This window comes from Mobula hypostoma, chromosome 8 (genome assembly GCF_963921235.1).
Source record: "Mobula hypostoma chromosome 8, sMobHyp1.1, whole genome shotgun sequence".
Lineage (NCBI taxonomy): Eukaryota > Metazoa > Chordata > Chondrichthyes > Myliobatiformes > Myliobatidae > Mobula > Mobula hypostoma.
Window position 1 is genome coordinate 87,154,791 of NC_086104.1, and position 24,829 is coordinate 87,179,619.

Here is a 24,829-nt window from a genome sequence, read left to right on the forward strand (position 1 = left end):
CTCGCCACGTTTGAACATGGACAGCGGCTGCGGGCAGGCTACCAGCAGTGAGACGTGACATCATCTCCATCCAAACTCTGCTCATCTCAATGCGGGCGCAGGTCGGCGCCCAGAGACCGGGACTCAGAGCCCCTGGCTGCATCTTTCGAGACTGCAGCAAAGGATGCACGAAAGCAGGCTGACGCTGCCCCCTCTTCTGAAGCTGTCCCACTCACCTGAGGCTGGGTAATTCATGGCAGGCCTCAGACACAAGAGATCCTGCAGATGCCGGAAAACTTGAGCAACACACAACATGTTGGAGGAACTCAGCAGGGCAGGCAGCATCTGCTCCCTCCACTGAGGGACCCACGGAGCTCATCCAGAATCTTGTGTGTGATTTGCACAATGCAGGCCTGGTTTTGCCACAGGCACAAGACCAAGAGTCACTGCCATCACTCCAGCCATGAAAACAGCAGGGGAAGCCCATTCCATCCCACCACTCACCATCCACACCATCACATATGAGAAAACCGCAATCCACAGAGTAGCTGCAACGAAAGTGCACATGAAGTACTTCTCCCATCGAGGCTTGGCACAGTTCGGGATGGTGAAGTACATCAGGAAACACAGCGGCCACGCAATCACCCACTTTATCACATCCCACATTCCCACTGCGGAGAGAGCAGAAGAAATAAAAGACACACTGTCAGACATGGGAGTTCCCACCAGGAGCACTTGCATTCTGATTCAGCAAAAGCAGGGGGGGGCAGATGATGCATTTCCAGACTGGTGGGGGGGGGGTGGTCTACATGACTGGGGCCTATAAAATGAGTGCTCCCTGTACTCTCTGGATGGTAGAATAGAGGTCATGGCTTGAGGGGTACTGACAAGGAGGCTGTTCAGTTACTACTGTAGATCCACTGTACACTGCAGTCCGGAAATAATACTGCCCCTAAAGCTCGGCTTTAACCTGGTGAATGGGCACCGACCTGAAATAGTAACTACGGTTTCTCTCTCTACAGATGCTGCCTTAGCACTTCCGGCATTTTTTCTTTATATTTTGTCATATACAGCACTTGTTCCACACCTCAAGGAAAGCCCATGAGGCTCAACATGTGGAGCTCTCAGTGCATATTACTGCCTGGTTTGCTTCAGCATCCTCTCACAATATATGACCACCACGGTGGAAGACAGCAGAAAAGGTCATTGGCTGCAGTCTACCATTACTGCAGGAAAAATCATAGCAGACACAACCCACCCTACAAATTGGAAAATTCTATAGCTTTATTAAAACAAAAACTCCATGCCATCTTCCCCCAGGCAGTTAATCTGATTAACCATTCTTGTTACCCCCACCAGACACATACTCCTCTACCTAATACCCCCGTCACTGCACTGCAGACACCTTAAAACATTTTTTATAATGCTGCTTACATTGTAAATATGTGACAGTATTTATATCTATATGTATCTATTTATTTATTTATGCGCATATATTCCATATGTCCTTTAATCTAACTTTATTAGCATTTTTAAAATATGTATTTCTTATAGAATTGTTTATTCTTTATAATTGTTGAATGTTGTTTTTTGTTGCATGTTACGCTCTGACCAACACACCACAGCAAATTCCTAATCCACGTAACTATTTATAGCGATCAAAATTGATATTTGTTGGGATTTACAGTAAAATGCTATTTCCCACTTGGTTCACTTCGCCAGTTTCACACTTCTGCCTGTCAGCTGTCGACAGATATGATGGTCAGGAAGCAATTCATCGTGTGCCACATTCCCAACAACGAACATCAATTATTTGGAAGTGGACAACAAGTGAAGTGGTTAGCTTTTAAAACAAGAACATTTCGTAACACAGTTCCAAGCAGTTTTACCACAAGTTCCACGGCAAACCCACTGAGTACGTTCCCAGCTTTAGTTTGGTAAAAAAACCACAAACTGCTGGAAGAACTCAGCAGGTCAGACAGAAGCTGTGGAGAGATGGCCAGTGTTTCAGGTCATGACCCTACACCAGGACTGAGAGTGTAGGGAGGAGATGGTAAGTATCCAGAAGTAAAATGGAGGGTGAGATAGAGGCTGATAGGGGAGGAGGGGTTGAATAGCACTCACTGGCTGCCTGCTCACTCTCACCTTTCAAGTCCCCTTGCATGAACATCCTCACGTAAGCCAGCTCCAACCTAGATGGTTCCACCCTGGGCAGCACATCACCGTTCCAATCACAGCTCACAAATTGTCAGTCACAGAGCTGCTTTGATTGCCTCTTGCAAATGCGAATGTCCATCTCTTCCTGACGAGACTCCCCCAGGGCCACCCCTCCACCCAACAATTGTGCAGTGAACCCCACAGAACCGTGAGAGGGGAAATGAAGTGGGCAGTGTGCACATCTAGCAGCTTTGGAAAAGGTAGGCATGGACTACCTTTGGATCCTGCTTACCCTGACAGAGTCTCAGCGTCATAGAGAGATAGAGCACAGATAAGATCTCCGGCCCCCTGACTTCACAGCGACCATCAACCTTTACACCAAGCCTACGTTATTCCCAACACACATCAAAGTTGCTGGTGAACGCAGCAGGCCAGGCAGCATCTGTAGGAAGAGGTGCAGTCGACGTTTCAGGACGAGACCCTTTGTCAGGACTAACTGAAGGAAGAGTGAGTAAGGGATTTGAAAGTTGGAGGGGGAGGGGGAGATCCAAAATGATAGGAGATGACAGGAGGGGGAGGGATAGAGCCAAGAGCTGGACAGGTGATAGGCAAAAGGGGATACGAGAGGATCATGGGACAGGAGATCCGGGAAGAAAGACAAGGAGTGGGGGGGCGGATCCAGAGGATGGGCAAGAGGTATATTCAGAGGGACAGAGGGAGAAAAAGGAGAGTGAGAGAAAGAATGTGTGCATAAAAATAAGTAACAGATGGGGTACGAGGGGGAGGTGGGGCCTTAGCGAAAGCTAGAGAAGTCGATGTTCCTGCCATCAGGTTGGAGGCTACACAGACGGAATATAAGGTGTTGTTCCTCCAACCTGAGTGTGGCTTCATCTTTACAGTAGAGGAGGCCATGGATAGACATGTCAGAATGGGAATGGGATGTGGAATTAAAATGTGTGGCCACTGGGAGATCCTGCTTTCTCTGGCGGACAGAGCGTAGATGTTCAGCAAAGCGGTCTCCCAGTCTGCGTCGGGTCTCACCAATATATAGAAGGCCACATCGGGAGCACCGGACGCAGTATATCACCCCAGTCGACTCACAGGTGAAGTGTTGCCTCACCTGGAAGGACTGTTTGGGGCCCTGAATGGTGGTAAGGGAGGAAGTGTAAGGGTATGTGTAGCACTTGTTCCGCTTACACGGATAAGTGCCAGGAGGGAGATCCGTGGGGAGGGATGGGGGGGACGAATGGACAAGGGAGTTGTGTAGGGAGCGATCCCTGCGGAATGCAGAGGGGGGGAGGGAAAGATGTGCTTAGTGGTGGGATCCCGTTGGAGGTGGCGGAAGTTATGGAGAATAATATGTTGGACCCGGGGGCTGGTGGGGTGGTAGGTGAGGACCAGGGGAACCCTATTCCTAGTGGGGTGGCGGGAGGATACTGTGTCCGGTGCTCCCGATGTGGCCTTTTATATATTGGCGAGACCCGACGCAGACTGGGAGACCGCTTTGCTGAACATCTACGCTCTGTCCACCAGAGAAAGCAGGATCTCCCAGTGGCCACACATTTTAATTCCACATCCCATTCCCATTCTGACATGTCTATCCACGGCCTCCTCCACTGTAAAGATGAAGCCACACTCAGGTTGGAGGAACAACACCTTATATTCCGTCTGGGTAGCCTCCAACCTGATGGCATGAACATCGACTTCTCTAACTTCTGCTAAGGCCCCACCTCCCCCTCGTACCCCATCTGTTACTTATCTTTATGCACACATTCTTTCTCTCACTCTCCTTTTTCTCCCTCTGTCCCTCTGAATATACCTCTTGCCCATCCTCTGGGTCCCCCCCCCCCCACTCCTTGTCTTTCTTCCCGGACCTCCTGTCCCATGATCCTCTCGTATCCCCTTTTGCCTATCACCTGTCCAGCTCTTGGCTCTATCCCTCCCCCTCCTGTCTTCTCCTATCATTTTGGATCTCCCCCTCCCCTCCAACTTTCAAATCCCTTACTCACTCTTCGTTCAGTTAGTCCTGACAAAGGGTATCGGCCTGAAACGTCGACTGCACCTCTTCCTGCAGATGCTGCCTGGCCTGCTGCGTTCACCAGCAACTTTGATGTGTGTTGCTTGAATTTCCAGCATCTGCAGAATTCCTGTTGTCTACGTTATTCCCATTTTATTTTGTTTTCTCCACATTCTCATCAACTCCTCCCACACTCCAACCTCTCACTTGCACACCAGGGCAAGGGAGAGAGGTCAACTAACCTATCAACTCCAATCACTCACCTGCACACCAGGGCAAGGGAGAGTGATAAAGTAACCTATCCACACCAACCATTCACCTGCACACCAGGGCAATGGAGAGTGGTCAAGTACCCTACCAACTGGTACGCCATTGGGACATGGGGGGGTGGGGAAGGGCACTCGGAGGAAACCCACGCAATGACATGGAGAACGTCCAGACTCCTCACAGACAGTGTCAGAAGTCAGGATTGAACCCAGGCATCCAGTGCAGACAGACAGAGGCTCTACTTTTTGTGGCACTGTCCTCCCCAGAAGTTAAACTGGGTCATAAATCGTACAGCACTCTGATGTGAAGGAAGGAATGAAGCTGAGAGAATGGACTTGTGGCTGGGGCTGAGAGACCAGGAGCTTCTGGGTGGTGTTGGGAAGACCATGGAGGCACACTGGGAAATGGAATGAAAATCAGATGTTGGCAGTTTTGGCTGAAATTTCAAGAGCTCCACAGAGTCAATGTCAATGTCATCTCCCTGTCTGACTGAGATGACATTGGAGTAGTAATGTTGAATGAAGTGTGATTTGGGTGTTGTGAAAGAGCAGGCACTTGTCAAAGGGACCACAAACTCCTCTCCCTCCCGCTGCCCACTCACCAGGTAGGTGGAATGGCACGTACGGCCCTTCACCTTCCTCCTCCTCCTCTTCCTCTTCATCATTCTCATTGTTCTGGTTGTCCTCGTTCTCCACCTCTCTCTCATTGCCGGCCTCGGCCCTGTCCTCCTCCCTCCACTGGCTGCTCACACTCCTCTCCGCCGAGCAGCCAGGCCCAGTTCCGTTCTCGATGTTGTGCTTGCCAGGCATTTTAATGGAAACCTCGGCTTCGCCATTGGAAATGGTCTTGCTGCTGATCAGCCTTTGTCTCTGCAACACAGTGGACAGGAAAACAGCCATTTGTCCCGATGATTCCAGCCAGCACTGACTTAGTTACAGGTTCAGAAAGAAGAACTTTTGAAAGAAAGCTGTCATTACTGGACAGGTAACTGGAAAGGAGCAAGACTGTACTGCTTTTTGACCTAATAAACATCACGTCAGCACGGGCTTGGCATTCAATTACTTCAATGGGTCACAGCCAAAGATTGGGTGGGGCTTGCCCTTGCAAATAATGGCGCTGCTCACCACACGAACTGATCACAATTTTATTGCTGACCTGCACTGGTTAACTTGATGTGAACATTTGCCATGACCACCTGAGACTGGCAGTGCCCAGACACGTTAAGGGCATTGACTACTGCAGGTTGCATGTGAAGTACAAGCTTTACCATCCTGGTTTCCCTTGATTTGCTTCTCTAACACATGCAAACCCTCACTCAGTGACTGCAAATCAAGTCTGCTTTGGTCAAGAGGGAGAATCATGGCAACCCAGAGGTGGATGCTGAGGAAACGCCAGAGTAGTGCTTTATATGCGTCATGTTATTGTGCATTCCTTACCACAGAAAAATCATGTAAACACTGATAAGAGGTGAGATCTGCATTACATTCTCTCTGACTTAGCACCCCAATCTGCTCTTGTCAACCTCGATCTAAAGCTCCTATATCTCCTGCCTGACAGTAGCAGCAGGAAACGAACAGGGCCTGGATGGTGAGGGTCACTGATGACGGATGCTGCCTTCTTGATGCACCGCTCCCTGTAAATGTGCTTGGTGCTGGGGAGGGCTTTGCCTGTGATGGACTGGTCTGATTCTACCACTTTCTGAAGACTTCACCATTCCTGGGCCTTGCCGTTTGTCCATACCACCGTATCGACACCGGATAGCCGGCCTGGCCCTCTTGCTCACAGAGACAATCAGGTGCCGTGCTCACACCACAGGGACCAAGACCGAGCTGCCCACCTTCACTGTAACAACGGCAGGTGGGTGAGGAGTGCTAACCAATAGCAAATGGAGTCCTGAGGAAGTGCAGTGGGGTTAGCAGGCAAACAGTTTGTTCACAGCAAATACTCTTCATTGAAGCACTGAGCAAAGCCAGGTGCTTCTCCAAAGTGATAAAGGAAAACCGAGACTGATTACCCATGGGAAATCATAGCTGCTGTGATAAGTGGAGTTCATCTTGAGTTGAACAAAGGTTAGAGGTGTAATGACAGACGTGGACAACGGGAGATTTCACTTGACTTTGCCTCAGAAACAGGCCTTCAGCCTAACGACTCCATGTTGATCTTCTTGCCCACCGACACTAATTCCATTTGCCCATGTTACAGGACCTTATTATTTTAAGCCTTGTCTATATGAGTGTTTTCTAACTGCCCCTTCAATGCAGTGATTGTCCCCTATTCTGCCACCTACTCTAGCAGATTTCAACCACTCTTACCCCTCAGATCTCCTTAAGTTTCTTGCCTCTCAATGTAAACCTGTGCCGTCCTGATCTTGCCACCCCTTTTCTAGTGAAGAATTATGAGTGACCGTAATTGGTAAATGGAACGAGTGAACACGATGGACTGAACAGACTTAGATTGTTTCCAAGTTACTTTTGTCTGATCAGCAACGTCACTGTTCTGGGGTTTGGATGTAAGGACTCACTTTGGTTCAGAACACTGTTGCTCACTTCCATTGCTTACATGATTTGTAATTTTTTCCCTTTCTCTGTGCAGTGGGTTTCGGTCTTTATTTTGTTTTTTTTTAATTGGGTTCTTTGGGTTTCTTGCTTTGTGACTGCATATAAGCAAACAAATCTCAAGACTGTATAATTTATACATTCTTTGATAATAAATGTATTTTGAACTTTGCTTCTAGGCATGTGCATGCACTTGGGTTTGGACCGTAATACACACACAGACTAGGCAGGCATTGTCTTACCTGTGGCCAGGTAGAATCTTGCAACCTGAGTTTGTCCACCTGATACCTTCTGCAGCTGGCAGACTCATTTCCTGCGTCACCACAGTGTAGGTACATCACTGGTTGTAAAACAGGTGCTATATAAATGCAAGCTTGTTTGTTTTTCTTTCAATTACCTCATTGATAAGCATGCGACTGGCCATGCTTAGCCTGGTTTTGGGTCCAAAGTGACTGGTGATCATGATCCTGAGACTGGCCTCTGAGAAAGACAACTGGTGAGGGTATGCCGACAGCAGTTCGTCCACCATGAGCACGGAGGAGTTACGGGAGAAGTTGGCTGTAAAGGAAAGCCACAAAGTGTTAACCCATTCACCGGCATCACGCTCACCAGTGGAATGGCTGCCATTGCTCTTTAACTTCCCAAAGCTGGGTATATTTTCCCAAACTAGTGACGCTTCATAACGCTACATAATCTCCTATAGTTTGGACGTTGACTGTCAAAGCACAAGGATTCTTCAATCATAGTGTCATAAGCCACAGAAGTAGGCTCTTTAGACCATCTTGTCCATTCCAACCAAGATGCATATTTAAAGTAGTCCATTTGTCCATGTTTGGCCCATATAATTCAAAACCTTTCCCATTCACATACCGTACCTGTCTATTATTGTACCTACCTCAACCATTTTCTCTGGCACCTCATTCCACACACACCACCCTGCGTGGTGAAGAGTTGTTCGTCAGGTTCATTTTACATCTTTCCCCTCTCATCATCAACCTCTGCCCTCTAACTTTTGATAACCCAACCTGGGGTTAAAAAAAAAACTCTGTGCATTCATCTTGTTGATGCCCCTCATGATTTTATAATGTCCCCTGGTCACACTTCTTCCAGGTGTCTATTTCTCTCCCCACTTTTGTGTACCTCATAACAAAGTGAAGTTATATTAACAAAAATAGGCACTGATCAAACGCAAGCCATGATATGCCTCCTCCCACTCTTCGTTTGTATAACCTGCACCTGGAAGTAGCCGATGGTGTACACTTCAGACCGGAAACTTGCCAGAGGCTGGATAAGAGAAAGAACCCAAATTTCTTTCCCTACGAGAATGTCCCCCTACACTGAGCCGTAGAACATAGAACAGTACAGCACGGTACAAGCTCTTCAGTTCACAATGTTGTGTCAACCTTTTAACCTACTCTATGGTCAATCTAATCCTTCTCTACTACATACCCCTCCATTTTTCTATCATCCACTTTCTAAGGGTTGCTTAAGTGCTTCTAATGTATCTGCCTCTACCACCAGCCCTGACAGGGGATTCCATGCACCCACCACCTCTGTAAGAACTAACTTCTGTCATTCCCCCTACACTTTCCTCCAATCACTTTAAAATTATGCCCCCTCGTATTAGCCGTTTCCACCCTAGAAGTCTCCACTTGATCTATGCCTCTTATCATCTTGTACAGCCCTATCGAGTCACTTTCTTATCCAGAGGGAGAAGCCCTGGCTTGCTCAACCCCCTTCATTAGGCGTAGCCTTTCAGCTGAGTCTTGCAACGTTCATCATAAGTGAGGCAGCAGAGAGAGTCATTCACGCTGCTTGATAATAAAATTTCAGGCACCAGGAGGTGCCTGGGCAAAACAAAAGTAGCTGGGACTGTTGTTTTGAGCAAAGGAAGATTTAATAGAGGTGTTTAAAATGATGAGGGGTTAAGCTAGAGCGGGACTGTATCAGTCACATAGATCAAGTGAAGACTTCTTCCCAGGGCAGAAATGGCTAACATAAGAATGTTCATTTGTGGCTTTCAAAAGTGTGGTGCATGAATACTTAAAACAAAAAGGTGGTGTAACATAACAAAGAAGAAACCCCGTACAGTGGATAAGGCACAGAGAAGCTGAACAGATTGAACAGCAAGTTCAAGGAGCCAGTACACTACAAGGTGAACCCAGACGATCCCAGCTGAAGGACCAGACCGGCATCATAGCTGAGACATTCAACAGTTCTTCTAAATTCAGTGAGTTGCAACATGACCACACTTCTCCCCAAGGCCAAACATGGTGCTGCCTTGTAGTTTTGAACAGTCCTCCCTGCTGCCTTCCTTCCCGGCCTCAGCAGTCACTTAACGATCTCTCAAGGACAGCCACTGTATTTAAATCACTTCTACAACACATCCTTCAACCTGAGCGGTGTGATGCAAACCTGCTGAAGATTTCCAAGGATTTTGAAGACAAGCTATTTACCCTGACTCCTACCTTTCTTCAGTAAGACCATAGTGGCATCACAGTTGCTGTTGTCATCCATTTCTGCATTACTTGTGTTCCCATTGGCCATGTTCACAGATGGCTTCTTCCATTTGTTCTCAAAGAAGATCTGCATCGACGTGTTGAACCTGGGTCCAAGCAGTGATTAGCAAAAATTAGAGTGTTTTTAAAGTAATTCTTTCACATTCAGTTTATACTACAAAAGTACATTTTTTATGGGTTCTTTTGGGTTTCTTTGTTTTGTAGCTGCCGGTAAAGCGACAAATCTCAAGGTTGTATAATGTACACATACTTTGAAATTTAGTCATAGTCATACTTTATTGATCCCAGGGGAAATTGGTTTTCATGACAGTTGCACCATAAATAATTAAATAGTAATATGTAAATTATGCCAGGAAATAAGTCCAGGACCAGCCTACTGGCTCAGGGTGTCTGACCCTCCAAGGGAGGAGTTGTAAAGTTTGATGGCCACAGGCAGGAATGACTTCCTATGACGCTTTGTGTTGCATCTCGGTGGAATGAGGCTCTGGCTGAATGTACTCTGTTACGTACCCCGTAACTGGGTTGCCAAAACCAGCAGAAATGGATCACTCAGTTGGAGTCTGGATTACTAGAACTAAGAAAGTTTTATTAAAGAAACAAGCAACACAGTAATCGAAAGGATAATAAATGCAACAGTTCAACAATGATAAACACACATGTGCACAGAATTAAGATAACAGCATCAGTCAAGCTCTATTGTTGTCTAGGGGTAAATGACCAAATTTCAAAGTGACACAAAAGTTCAGTCCAATTTAGTTCAGTTCGCAGTAGTCGTTGCCATGGCGATGGACAACATGGGGGGAAGGGAGAGAGAGAACGACTGATCATTCAGACACGGCTTCCACTCACAGACCGGCGATATTGCTCACAAGCAGCTTTCGGGCAGATCCTTGGTGATGTCACCTGAGGTCACCGACTGTGACCCCTCCTCCAGATGCGGTCGATCCTCTGCAGTGAACCCGGCACCCAAGCGAGGGTGGACACACACCAGGTTCCCACTGATCATACCCTTCCACCCTGTGCGTTTAAGGTCCGGTACTTCCCACTGACTCGTGAGAGGCGCACCGCTTCCAGGGTCTCGTTACCTTGGGTGTCGTGTGTGTCCTGCCTTAGCGAACCTGTCCCTTTTTATCCCCCTGCTGGGGTATCGCCTGTCCACCACTTCAAACAGTTCAGGGTTCAAAGGGGGAGCCGCTCCAGACAGCTCTCTCTCCCGTCCCTTCATTACACATCTCCAGATCGCCTGTCCATCACTTCAAACAGTTCAGGGTTTAAAGGGGGAGCCGCTCCAGACAGCTCTCTCTCCCCCGTCCCTTCATTACACATCTCCAGACGCTGCTCCATTGTTCCTTATCTCTCCTTCCCCTGAGGACAGGTGGCAGACCACTTGCTGATGCCGCTGATGCTAACCCAGGCCAGCAAACATCTTAATTTTATGTGTATTCTCGTCACAACTCCTGTGCCTAACCAGTCCATTATGTAGTGGATGGGAGACATTGACCAAGATGGCATGCAACTTAGACAGCATCCTCTTTTCAGACACCACCATGAGAGAGTCCAGTTCCATCCCCACAACATCACTGGCCTTATGAATGAGTTTGTTGATTCTGTTGGTGTCTGCTACCCTCAGCCTGCTGCCCAGCACACAACAGCAAACATGATCGCACTGGCCACCACAGACTCCTAGAACATCCTCAGCATCGTCCAGTAGATGTTAAAGGAACATTAATTCAGGTTCTCACAGTAATTATGATGAAGTCCAGTACACAGTTCATTGCTATGGCACTCATAGAGAGACAGGAGGAGACATATGAAGAACATTTCTTCTTCATAAATTTTCAGTGATATGTTTATTATAGGCCAGGCTATTGTACAGGGTGTTTCTGTTCCAATCAATGCTGTCCTTCTTTAGTCCTATTCCCCATATCCCTCCCATCTCAAACTGCTCCTCTAATAAATCAAGCTTGCTCCACATCCCAGTCCTTCATCCAGCCAATCGCTCTGCAGGTTCCACCTCGGAAAGAACAAAGCTCCCATCACGGCAAATCATGGAGTAGCAGCGCAAGTTGAACTAAGTACAGAAAGGACTCAATAATGAGACTGATAAGCTTTTCACTTTGCGTTCTGATCTCTGATATCACCAAGTCATCTAGGTTCTTTTATGGCAATTCTTCTACGATCTCTACTTTGCTGTTTCTTCCAACGTTCACAATGCGCCAATCAGAGGGAGCAGTTCATGTTGACGTGCAGCAAGGACTAGATGACATTCAGGCATGGCCAGGTAACATTCGTGTCACACAAATCAAGGCAACGACCACCTCCAGTGGGGGATGGCCTTACCACCTATCCGTGTCATTCCCTCTCCAGCAATATTCTGTGTGGTCACCAATCATCAGAGACATAACTGAGTTAAGTAAATAAGCGATGCAGCTGCAAGAACAGGCCAGAGATTGAATATTTTGCATTGAATGACTCATCTCATGTAACCCCTTGGCCTCACAACCATCTGCAAGTCATGAGCTTCTAGCAGAGTCAGAAAACTCTTCAGTTACCCGTCTGAGCATGGAACCGACCACTCTTGAGACCTGGACACCATCCAGGATAAAGCAGCCCACGTCATTGGCACCTCATCCACCACCTCATTCTCATTTGCTCCACATCAGCACACTGCACCATCCACCCAGGCTACTCTGTCATCAATCCTCAAACTTACAGCTTCCACCATCAGGAAGGAGAAGGACAAAAGGAACATAGAAACACGGCCACCAGCAGGTTCGCCTCCAAGTCACGCATCATCTTGTCTTGGAAATATATCCCTGTTCCTTCAGTACTGCTGATCCAATTCCCTGAACTTAAGCCCCAACAGCACTATGGAAGCAACTCCATCAGACTAGCTGCCATGGTTCTAGAAGATGGCTCACCACAATCTTCCCAAGGACAGTTAGAAGTAATAAATGATCATAAACACAAAATAATCTGCAGATGCTGGGGTCAAAGCAACACTCAGAACACGCTGGAGGAACTCAGCAGGTCGGGCAACATCTGTGGAAACGATGAGTCGACGTTTCGGGCCGGAACGTCGACTCACCATTTCCACGGATGTTGCCCGACCTGCTGAGTTCCTCCAGCGTGCTCTGAGTGTTAATAAATGATCGTCTTGCCAGTAATATCTCCATTTCAAAAGATGAATGAATTAAGAGAAGACCCAACAATGGTTCTCGTTTGTCATCAACTATCCCCACCATCAGGCTCATGCCATCTTTTCCTGACAGGAAGTACAGAAAACTGAAGCGCCACACCACCAGGTTCAAAAACAGCTATTTCCTTCCAACCATTTAGTTCTCGAACCAAGCAGTACAACCCTAATCACTACCTCAGTACAGCAACACTATGCCTAGTTTCATTACTTTGCACCACAACGGACTTTCTTTTTCTTTAGCTCTAATCGTATAATTTCTAATAAAATGTGTGCATAATTTGTTTAATTTATGGTTTTCTTATGAATACTGCTTTTATGATGTTATGTATCTGTGATACTGCTGCAAGTTTTTAATTACACATGTACATATGACAATAAACTCAGTTTTGACTTTCTGCAACACACATCAAAGTTGCTGGTGAACGCAGCAGGCCAGGCAGCATCTCTGGGAAGAGGTACAGTTGACGTTTTGGGTCTCGGCCCGAAACGTTGACTGTACCTCTTCCTAGAGATGCTGCCTGGCCTGCTGCGTTCACCAGCAACTTCGATGTGTGTTGCTTGAAGTTCCAGCATCTGCAGAATTCTTCGTGTTTGACTTTCTGTGCTATTTTGATGATGAGTTGACTTTCAGGTAGGTTTTATAGTTCCAAAGTCATTCTGCACCCACTGGGAGCAAAAACCTGTATATGCATTAGAGGAGCTAATGATGATGAGGACATAGGGTTCCAATGATGTGTTGTCCATTGACTTGTGATGTTGATGTTCCAAACAACTTGACGTTAATGTGGAAGCCAAGGGACAAGTGTATTGATAAGATGGAAAACCTCTTACTCAGTAACTGGTATCAGCTTGGAAGAGGTGATGAACTAATGAATGGAAGATTACAATGACTTACTTATTTGCCACACACATAGGGCCCTTCGTATTCCAACGAACAAGTCCAGCATCTCACAGAATAGGGAAAGAAATCCAATATACCGCTGCTCTGTATTCTTTGGATACCAAACACAGTTGTCCCCTTTCCTATTTACTACGTCACCCCACCCTTCAACCAATATTCCCCTATAAAAGTAAATGGAGTGACGTCTGGTTAACTGAAGTTGTTCCTTGGAGTGGAGGACATGTCCGGTCTGATCCAGTCTTCCTGCTCTGCATCCCTTGTCTCTGCTCTTGTCTACGTTCTCATTCTCTAACTGCTCCCATTCACTCAATGAAGACACAAGACAGCACCAATGCTGGAATCTGGTGCAACAAACAAGATGCTGGAGGGGCAAGTCAGGTAGCATCGGCTGCTGAGTTCCTCTAGCAACTTGTCTGTTGTCCTGTTCATTCAATGACTGGATAACCTTACACCTTTGGTCGTTATCCTCATCGACAGCCTCATTCCCACGGTGACCCCACTCTCCTCCTATGAGTCATCTTCCTTACCTACCCTTCGTGCAGCTTAACAAGTCCCTTTAGTTTCCTTCCCAGCTCTGACAATGGGTCACTGACCCGAAAAGTCAGCTCTATTTTTCTTCCCACGGACCTTTAGGATCCAGCTCCTTCAGAATTTATTTTATTTTTTTTGGAGCTAATGCTCTTCAGAAACTGCAGGTACCTACAGAGCATGTGCAAGGGACAGTTAGTCCTTTGTTCTGATCTGTGGGTAGATACAGGATCCCTCTGAAGCAAGACCGGAATGGGGTTTTACGAATCGTTGCACAGTGCAAACTGCATACATTTTTCAGAATATCACTACAGAGACTGAGGACTGACTGATGGCAGTCACACCGTGCAAATAACGAAAGGAGCAGAAACACAGTCAGTCACCGCACGGTGTCATCGATCTGACAGGGCCTCATACACTGTAGCCGCTTTTAGCTCACTAATGAAATCCTGTCTCAGTCTTTAGGGTCCCACCACAAATACTATATGCCTTCACCTAACAACCATCTCAAACTTTCCACAAACGTGAGGTGAAACACAAGACTGGGCGTATGATACAGAACTGTGTATAACTTCGCAGTTTGACACCACACACATCTCCACTCAGCATATCACACTGGAGAGGGTGCAGAGGAGATTTACACAGGACTGGAAGGTTGCCAGCACAAGGAATAAGATCAATAAACTGGGGATAATCTCTTTGGGAAAGGAGGCTGAAGAGGGACTTAAATGGTATAAAATTATGAGGAGTCCAGAAAGGGTAAGTAAGGAGAACCCCTACACTGGGGTCAAAATCCAAAGTGATGGAGAAGACTTCGAGGGGAGATAAGGAAAGCTTTGTTCTTTTTGTGCCCACGAGGGTGGTGAAGTCCAGAGCTCACTGACTGAGAGGGTGTTGGAGTCAGAAACCCTCAAAAGACTAGAAGACCAGCTGGATGTGTACTTGCAGGTGGGGCGTATGGGGTGTCAGGGAGGGGTAGCACCTCTGGTGGGGGAACATGTCGCATCCTTTTCAGGGCGGTTAGTCCATCTTTGGTTAGAGGTGCTACCCCTCCCTGGCACTCAGGTCTCACCTGTGGCTCCCCGTAGCTGTTTGCATGCTACAGCGGCCACACCCCAGGCAACGGTTTCGACAAGCCGGCTAAACCAGGTGAGGGTAGCCGACGGGTCTCAAACCCTCGGTGAGATAGGGAGTTGTCTATCGCAGCATGTGAAGACAGACTCCGGTGGATTGAGCAGACGAGACCAATGGAAGGTCCAACGGTCAAGAAAGCGTCGTGGAACGTGTAGAGCAGGACAAGACACAGAAAACGTCCTGGTCATCCACTGCGCCTAGTCCCATCTCCAGCCATCTCGACTCTGTCTTGCCACTGGATCCAGATGGGAATTGGGAAGAGAGAGTGAGGCTGACGCTGCGCAACTCTCCCTCACTTAAATCCAAATCACGCGCTAGTCTCGACACCATCATAATGGTGTCGAGGTCCTCATCGACGTCGACGATGGACGAACACTTGCAGATGTGTGACCACTAGAACGGTAGACCTAGTGTGGAACGTAGGATCAGGATAGGCAGGCTTGTTTTGACCAGCAGAGGAACATTAGGCCGAATGGCTGCTCTCTGTGTCAAGCATTTCTTGTGAAACATTATTTTCTTGTCACCTAAAAAATGACAGCAGGCCTTTGAAACTGCACCTAGTGTAGTGCTTCCGTGGTCCCACAACTGTAAGTGACCCCACGGTAGGTGTGAGTGCCCAGGGTCTTTCCATGGACAGTTTGTGGTATGCTACCAGCAGTGGGAATGTAAGAGGTGTCAGCTTTGCTCTGTGCATGGCTCCTGTCTTTGAACTGGCTCTTGCCTCTGCCAAAGCCACCAATGTGTGGGCAACTTGAGCCTATGTGCTTCTCCGGAACCTGTGTGGTTATCAGGGGGCCTGATCAGTTCTGCCTGTCTGGAGCCTGGAGAAAGTGCTGGGGCTGAATTTCATGGATCAATCATCCAATAGGCATGTACCTCCTGGGAGTGCTCCTCTGCCTGCCAGTCTGTCTCCAGTGAGAATGGATGTTAAGTGCAGGACCCACAGCATTGTTTCAGCACAGGAGGCCATTCAGTCCATCCTAGCTTATCGGGCTGATCTGTTCTTCCATCTGGATTTTAGCATTCAAGGACATAACTACACTCCCCTGAAACACCCACTGGGGCGGGGAGGGGTGGCACAGTGTCCTAGCGATTAGTGTAATTGCTTTACAGTGTAAGATCAGGGTTTGATTTCCACTACTGTCTATAAGGAATTTGTCACTGTGTGGGTTTCCTCTGCATGCTACAGTTTCTTCCTAAATTCCAAAGACGTATGGGCTGGAGTTCGTGAGTTGCGGGCATGTTGGCACTGATCGTGTGGCAACACGTGTGGGCTGCCCAGCACAACCTTGCTGATCTAATTTGACCCAAATGACTCATTTCACTGTAGGTTTCAACGTTTTGATGTACATGTGACAAATAAAGCTCATCTTTATCACTGAGTGAGCCGAGAATGGGAATCAAACTGGGTCAATCGTTACAACCACATGCTTGGATGCAGACTGTCAGTCTCCTCGCTGCCCTGTTCAAGGGTTGAAGATAAAGATCTGTTCATTATTTAACGGGCAGTTTCTATCACCAAATTCCAGAGAACATTACAAATTAATGAGTGCTTACTTCATAATCAGGATGTAGACTGCATACATTGATATCAAGACCAGAGATTCCCACCTGAGGAGAAAAGTGATACAATTCTAGGATTAGTTCATTGACAAGCAAAAGAAAACCTGCAGATGCTGGAAATCCAAGCAACACACACAAAATGTCGGAGGAACTCAGAAGCCAGGCAGCAACTATGGAAAAGAGTACAGTCCGGACTCGGCTCAAAACGTCGACTGTACTCTTTTACATGGATGCTGTCTGGCCTGCTGAGTTCCTCCAGCACTTTGTGTGTGTTGCTTAGCTCCTTGACATGCATTGCATTACAGACCACACAGACAGCATTGCTCTATTGTACATTACCACCAAACGCATCAGAAGCAAAAGCAGGTGAAGGCACAAAAGTAAAGGGGATGTATTAACTGAGAGTGTGCTGTACTGACGACTGTGTGAATGAAGTGTGAGTGAGCGTATGGACAGAGTACGTTCTCAGAGTAAATGTGAAGGATTGATGAGCAGTGTATAGTGGGAAGTTGGTGTACAGAGAATGGTCGTGGAGTATTGATGGGGAGGGTGCAGAGAAAGTATATGGCTTGCTTTCCTTCACAGGTCAGAGCACAGAATATAAAAGTTGTGATGTTACATTGCAACTTACAAAACACTTGTTGGGCCACACTTGGAGAGTTTAGTTATTTTGTTTAGAGATACAGTGTGGAATAGGCCCTTACGGCCCATCGAACAATGCTGCCCCATAACCCCCAATTTAACCCCAACCTAATCAAGGGAACATTTACAGTAACCAATTATCCGACTAACCGGAATGTCTTTGGACTGAAGGAGGAAACCACAGCACCCAGAGCAAACCCACACATTCCACAGGGAGGATGTGCAGACTTCTTACAGGTGACGTTGGAACTGAGCTCTGTACTCTGCCGCCCCGAGCTGTAATAGCATCGTGCTAACCACTACTCCATGATGGCCCCTTGTTGTGTGCTGTTTTGGGCTATGGGGATGCGTGACTGCGCTGGAGAAGATGCAATGGAGATTCGTCAGAATTGGCCAGTTATCGGGATAGGTGGCGTAGGCTGGGCTTGTTTTCACGAGAGCGAGGAAGGCTGAGAGGTGACCTGGCAGAGGTATATAATATTATAAGAGTAATAGATAGAGTTCATAATCAGAATCTTTCTCCCATGGCAGAGGTATTAAAATCAAGAGGGCAACGTCTAAAGATCAGAGGTAGGAGTATTAAAGGGGAGCTGAGGGTAAGTTTTGTTTTTGTACAAGCAGTCGTATATATCTGGAACTTATTGTCAGAGGAGGTGATGGAATTAATACAATCACAGGTAGTTGAATGGGCAAGGCATAGAAAGATAACGGATTGATGCGGGCAAATAGGATTAGGGTAAATGAACAAAATGGTTGCTGTAGACATGGCGGGTCAAAGAGACATTTTCCATACAGTATGACTTTTGTCTCAGAGGCTAGTGCAGAAAGGTATAACATTTTTATAATTTGGGATGTTTGTGAGCGATACTTACCAAGAAACCTTTTCATCATAAATAATCTGGAAAGAAAGCGAGAAAATTTACTGAGAATGACCCTTCAGTCATTTCAGAGCTCGGTTTCCATTTTAAATGCAATATTTGAACAGGCATCAATCCCAATCAAAGTCAATGTTAAATTACATATATTATCAAGTAAATAAATATCAAAGGATATGTTTCATCTCTACAAGTAAAAGTAATGTACCAAGGAAGGCTTGCATTAATATAACACCTCTCGCTTCTCTTTCAGGACTTACCGAAGATGACTGTCATTGAAACACACTACAGTATCGAGATCACGTGTACCTCAGTAGTTAAGCTGTAGTAAGCAGGCAATGTTTGCACTTGTGAGCTTTATGGCTGAGCTCCAGGCAATGTACTGGAACCAAGGTGAGGAGAGCATCTGCAAGACAGAGGTCTTTCACCCATCTGCCCCCACTGGCACATTGCTCCCCCATGATAAAAGCGAGGCCATTGAAAATATGAAATTGTAGACTTATTTCTACAATCTGTCACTGAGCATAACAACCTACATTGAGGCAGCTTCATTTTAGAGTCATACAGCAAGGAAGCATACACTTCTGCCCTACTATTCCATGACGTCCAAAATGCCCCCACCCAGGTTGTCACATTTGCCAGTGTTTGACCCATAATCTTCTAAATCTTTCCAATCCACATACCACACAGACAACATCCCTTGTGCCCTTCAATTTCCCCTCTCACCTCAAACCTATGCCCTCGAGTTCCTGATGCTGCAACTCTGGGGAAAAGACTGAACGCATTCATCCTAGTTACGCCCCGGTGATCTTGTGCACCTCCACCAGATCACCTTTCAGCCTTCGTATCTCATAGCCGAGCTGCAGAAGTAGTGAGCTGCTGTGAAGTGGATAGTCCCCTGCTCTTCTGCCTCACCTCCGTGATCACCCTGGCCCTTGCTGGGTCACCCAGCGGTCACATGGAACTTGCCAAAGTGTTGCTGTGCCGTGGGTGTCTTCTGGAGCAGTGAGTTCAAGATGGAATAAAGGAAGTCTTAAAAATCTTCTGGGGGTAAAACAAACAAATAACAATCTGCCTAAGAAACCACTCCACAGGTATGTGTATCACCTAATGCGGCAATTAACTGGCTGGTTTCATCAGCAGTCGATGGTGCTGGCTGAGCTGAGAGTGGCTGAGGGCAGAAACTCTCCTGTTGCTGTTGAACACACACCAGTCGTCATGGAGGGAATCAGCAATGGAAAAGGGTGAGCAGTTTCAAATTCCTCCGTGTCAACATCTCTGAGGATCTTTCCTGGTCCCAATTGTGAAGAAGGCATAACAGCAGCTTTATTTCATTTGGAGCTCGAGGAGACTTAGTATGTCATGAAAGACTCCCATAAATTTCCACAGACGTACTGTGGAAAACATTCTAACTGGTTGCATCACTGTCTGGCATGGAAGGGCCATTGCACAGGGTCCGAAAAAGCTGCTGGAAGTTGTAAACTCAGCCAGCTGCATCATGGGCACTAGCATCCCCATCATTGAGAACACCTTCAAAAAGCGACATCTGTCATTAAGGACCCTATCATCTGGGGCATGCCCTCTTCTCATTGCTACCATCAGGGAGTAGGTACACCAGCTTGAAAGTATACACTCAACGACTCAGAAACAGCTTCTTCCCCTCCACCATCAGATTTCTGAATGGACAATGCACTCATCAACACTGCCTCACTTTCTTTTAAAGAAATAAAATTCTAATTCTAAAAATATATATATGGTAATTTATATTTCCTATTATTATCTATTGCAACAGTGATATTAAACTTGATTCTGAACTTGGTTGGGTAACAATCCCAAAATGGGGGATGACAAACTTGTTCTCAATGGCTAATAGGCTGACCCCTTACTTAGTAAGTTACATTAAAGCCCCGGTCTAAACACAGGCCATCAACATTTTATGGGGAGGGTGGGCAAAGTTAATTGTAATTGGTTCGTTATTGTCACATATACCGAGATACAGTGATAAGTTTTGTGTCTGTGTACCATTCAGACAGGTCATTCCATACATAAGTACATGAAGATAATACAAACAGAAGAGCAATCACAAAATGCAAAATATAGTGTTACAGTTATAGAGAACGCGCAGAAAGGGAGACAGTAAAATGCCATGGAGACAATTAGGCAGAAAGAAAGATTAGTTCAGCTTTATTGGGCAAGAGGTCTACGCAAGACTCTTATAACCATGAGGCAGAAGCTGTCGTTGAGGCTGGTGAAATGTGTTCTCAAGCTGTTGTATCTTCTGCCTGATAGAGAATGACCGGAGCTTGGAGGGGTCATTGATCAAGTTGCATTCCAAGAAAATGGGCCTTACTGCGACATTCCGTAGTGCAAAGCCACGTCATTTGTGTTTGTTTCAAGAAATGAAGTAAAACTAAGTTTAGTGTTGATTTGTTGAATCCTTGCCAACACATAAATTCTGAGAAAGCAAACTTCATTCGGTATGTCATATTTTTGGCTAGTGATTTGTGAATTCTACAAGGGTGAACTTCACCTGCTGACCAAAATCTGCGTGGCTGCCGCTGTGCACCTGTCCTGGATGTTGGACAGCATAGCAGCTCTGCATTCAACACTGCGCAGGCTTCTCCTGAAAAGCACTGGGCAAGTGACTTCCCCTCAAGGCTGAGATGTGGTTAACTTCGATATGTCAGCAGAAATGTGTTGAGAGTCTTGGTCAATACTCCTTCCCCTTTTGGTTTCAGTAGCGACTGTTTGAAGGTATCTACAAACCTCTCTGGTTGGCCATCAGACTGTGGGTGATGGGGGGGGTGAGCAGATCAGAATCTGAATTAGGTTTATTATCACTGTCATATGTCGTGAAATTTGTTAACTTAGCATCAGCAGTTCAATGCAATACATCATAGCATTAATAGAAAAAATAAGTAAATCAATTACAGCAAGTATATTTATGTATATTAACTAGTTAAGTTAAAAGTCATGTAAAAACAGAAATAATATAAAAACGTGAGGTAGTGTTCATAGGTTCAATGTCCATTTAGCAATTGGATGGCAGAGGAGAAGAAACTGTTCCTGAATCACTGAGTGTGTGCCTTCAGGCTTCTGTACCTCCTTCCAGATGGTAACAGTGAGAACAAGGCATGCCCTGGGTGATGGGGGTCCTTAATAATAGATGCCACCTGTTTGAGACACAGCTCCCTGAAGATGTCTTGGATACTACAGAGGCTAGTACCCAAGGTGGAACTGACTAATTTTACAACTTCCTGTAGCTTTTTTCAGTCCTGTGCACTAGCACCCACCGCCCTTATCAAACATGCAGCCTGTCAGAATGCTCTCCATGCCACAACTATAAAGTTTTCGAGTGTTTTAGGTGACAAAACCAAATCTCTTCAAACTCCTAATGAAATATAGCTGCCGTCTTGCCTTTTTTATAGCTGTATCGATATGCTGGGACCACGTTAGATCCTCTGAGATCTTGACACCCAGGAACTTGAAATTGCTCACTCTCTCCACTTCTGATCCCTCTATGAAGATTGGTTCGTGTTCCCTCGTCTGACCCTTTCTGAAGACCACAATCAATTCTTTGGTCTTATTAATGTTGAGTGTAAGGTTGTTGCTGCAACTCCACTCAACTAGCTGGTCTATCTCGCTCTTGTCCACCCTCTCATCTCCATCTGGGATTCCACCACAATGGTTGTATCATCCATTTATAGATGATATTTGAGCCATACCTAGCCTAACAGTCATGGGTATAGAGGGAGTAGAGCAGTTAGAGTAGAGATATGGATAATTCTGCTGTTCTGGCAGAATACAGCAAACTGCTATGAACTGAATTGAGTGCCGTTGTCAGAAACTTCTGGCACCCCAAAGCGGCTAAAGATCTGCAGCTGCTGTTGGATGGTAGCTTCTGTTATTGTTGACTTCATAGATAATAATTCTGGCCATTTGGAACAAGGTAGGTACACCCATCGATTGGGTCAGCAAAGTCACTATGTACTCGACTCCATGGTCTGGTAGCCTGAGGCCATGGCTGGATTCTTTGCTGCCACAGAGAACTGAGTACACGGCTTGCATACAGATGCGTTATCTTTGTCTATGCCCGGCCAGTACACAAAGCTTCTTGCCAGGGCTTTCATTTGATTGATGCTGGGTGACCACGGTGGGATTGTTTCAGTATTTTTGGTCAAACTGTTTGTGGAATCACTATTCTGTCTCCAAACATTAGGCAGGAGTAAACAGTCTGGAGCGATGTATGATGTTGGTAGAAGGGTACGACCGGCCATCCGTCAATGAGGTGTCTGGAGATATGCTGAAGAAGAGGATCTGCAGCCATTTCTACTCTGATCTTGTCAATTATGACTGGAAGACCTTCAGCAGCATCCAATACAACCCGGTGGACTTCGAAATCCACTGAAGTTGCAGCCATGATTGCTTCTTTGTTTTCAGTAACCTGCTGATTCATAAATCTGGACAGGACGTCTGCCTGACCAAGTTCCCGGGTTGATTTCAAAATTGTAAGCCAATAATGTTGCTGCCCATCTTTGTAGATAATTAGTCTGAGACCCGATGATGGACAACAGTGGCTTGTGATCAGTAAAGAGAGTTAAGCTCCTGCCATAATAAAGCAACTTGTGGAATTTCTGCACAACAAAGATGATTCCCAAGGGTTCATTCCTGATTTGACCATAGTTCCTTTCTGCTGTGGCCAGTGATCTGAATGCATGCACAATTGCCTTTTCTGAACCATTAGGGAAGATCTGGGATACAACAGCATAACCCTGTAGTTGGACACATCTGTCACGGCAACAATTGCCAACTCTGAGTTGAAATGCATCAAGAGGTCAGATGACACCATATTTTTTTACCTGATCAAAAGCCTCTTGGTATTGTTTAGATAATTTCCACGTGCACCCTCATTGAGCAGGGCACTGAGTGGCTTCCTCAGCTTGTGCATTGCTGTGAAAAATGCTGAATAATGACTGATCATACCCAGAAATGATTGCAAAGTGCTGACATCTGATGGTTGAGGCATCTTTAAGATAGCAATAATATTTTTGGGATCTGGGTAACGACTGTGCTATTCGATGATGAATCCCAGATACTTGATTGAAAACGTCAAGAGGCTGCATTTTTTTCAGCCCAAAATTGTAATCCAAAGTTTGTAGCTTGTTCAAAACATGGTCCAGGTGTTGGCATAGTTCTGTCTGATCCATGCCCATCACAATGATTTGTCAAGGTAAGTGGCAACACCATCAATACCACTCAGTATGGTGCCCATAAGCTTCTGGAAAATTGAAGGAACTGCCTTTACCCCAAAGGCAAGCCGAGGACGGAAAACAACCCTTTATGTGTTGTAATGCTGGGAAGCTCCTGTGTATTTTCCAAAACTTCCACCAGTAGGTAGGCTTTAGTAAAGTCCAAAGTAGTGACTACCATTCAATTTTGCAAAGAGATCTGCCAGTATCAGTGATGGGCACTGTTGTGTCTTCGGAGTCACAATGAGCCCAGCAGCTGGGAAGTCTCCATATAACCTCACTGTACTGTTGGCTTTCTTCGTAATGACTACTGGAGCTGCCCAACATGAGGAGATGATAGTTCTGATCACACCTGCTTGTTGTAGGCGATCCAGCACTTGCTCCACAATTGGTAAGGCTGTGTATGGTACTAGTCTTTTGGGACAGAAGACTGGCTTTGCATCTGGATGGAAGCGGAGTTCTGCTTGCAGTTTGGTGCGTCAACCTAACCCTTCTTGAAATACTGCTGCACAGTGCTGTTGCAGTTGTTGTTTGGCCTCATGTACTGATAGTGGTATGGCATCGATTGATGTGATTTCAACGGCCAGTGTCTTCGTAAGAACTCATCCAGAGGGTAAATCCAGAGACCCAGCTTGTCTATCTAGTCAATGCCAAGGACAATCAGATCTGGTTGGACTCTCAAGATTGCACACACACTATTGACTTGGTTACAGGTCAGCCTCACCACGCTGTGCAGTTACCAATCAGCTGGAGGGTTCCACCCAATGCACTGCAGTCCGAGTGATGAGTTGATTTGACTGGGGGGGAATCCAAGCGCCCAGCACGTGTGTTTGGAGTTAATGGTGATGTCTGACACTATCAACTTGTAGCGCGACCAACTGATGGCTAATAAATACGTTGATGTTATCTTCCCCGGGGGGGGGGGGTGAAGTCAACCTTGAACATGACTATTAAATTCCTTGTAGATTTAGATGGCATTTGAAACTTCTTGTCCTCGTGTTTCATAGTCATAGTCATACTTTATTGATCCCGAGGGAAATTGAATTTCATTACAGTTGCCCCAACCAAGAATAGAGTATAAATAGAGCAATATAAAACCATAAATAATTAAATAGTAATATGTAAATTATGCCAGGAAATAAGTCCAGGACCAGCCTATTGGCTCAGGGTGTCTGACCCTCCAAGGGAGGAGTTGTAAAATTTGATGGCCACAGGCAGGAATGACTTCCTATGAGCACTTGCAA

General features: G+C 46.2%; 1 protein-coding gene across 1 annotated transcript in view; it reads right to left on the reverse strand.

The window, feature by feature from the left end:
* The window catches only part of slc24a3 (solute carrier family 24 member 3), a 372,465-nt gene that overhangs the window by 17,102 nt on the left and 330,534 nt on the right, over window positions 1–24,829 (reverse strand). The window contains exons 8-13 of the mRNA XM_063056262.1: window positions 18,334–18,359; window positions 16,814–16,867; window positions 9,444–9,580; window positions 7,373–7,533; window positions 5,022–5,289; window positions 484–650 (exon numbers count right to left, since the gene is read on the reverse strand). Of these exons, the coding sequence (XP_062912332.1) occupies window positions 484–650; window positions 5,022–5,289; window positions 7,373–7,533; window positions 9,444–9,580; window positions 16,814–16,867; window positions 18,334–18,359 (813 nt within the window). The remainder of the gene's footprint in view (window positions 1–483; window positions 651–5,021; window positions 5,290–7,372; window positions 7,534–9,443; window positions 9,581–16,813; window positions 16,868–18,333; window positions 18,360–24,829) is intronic.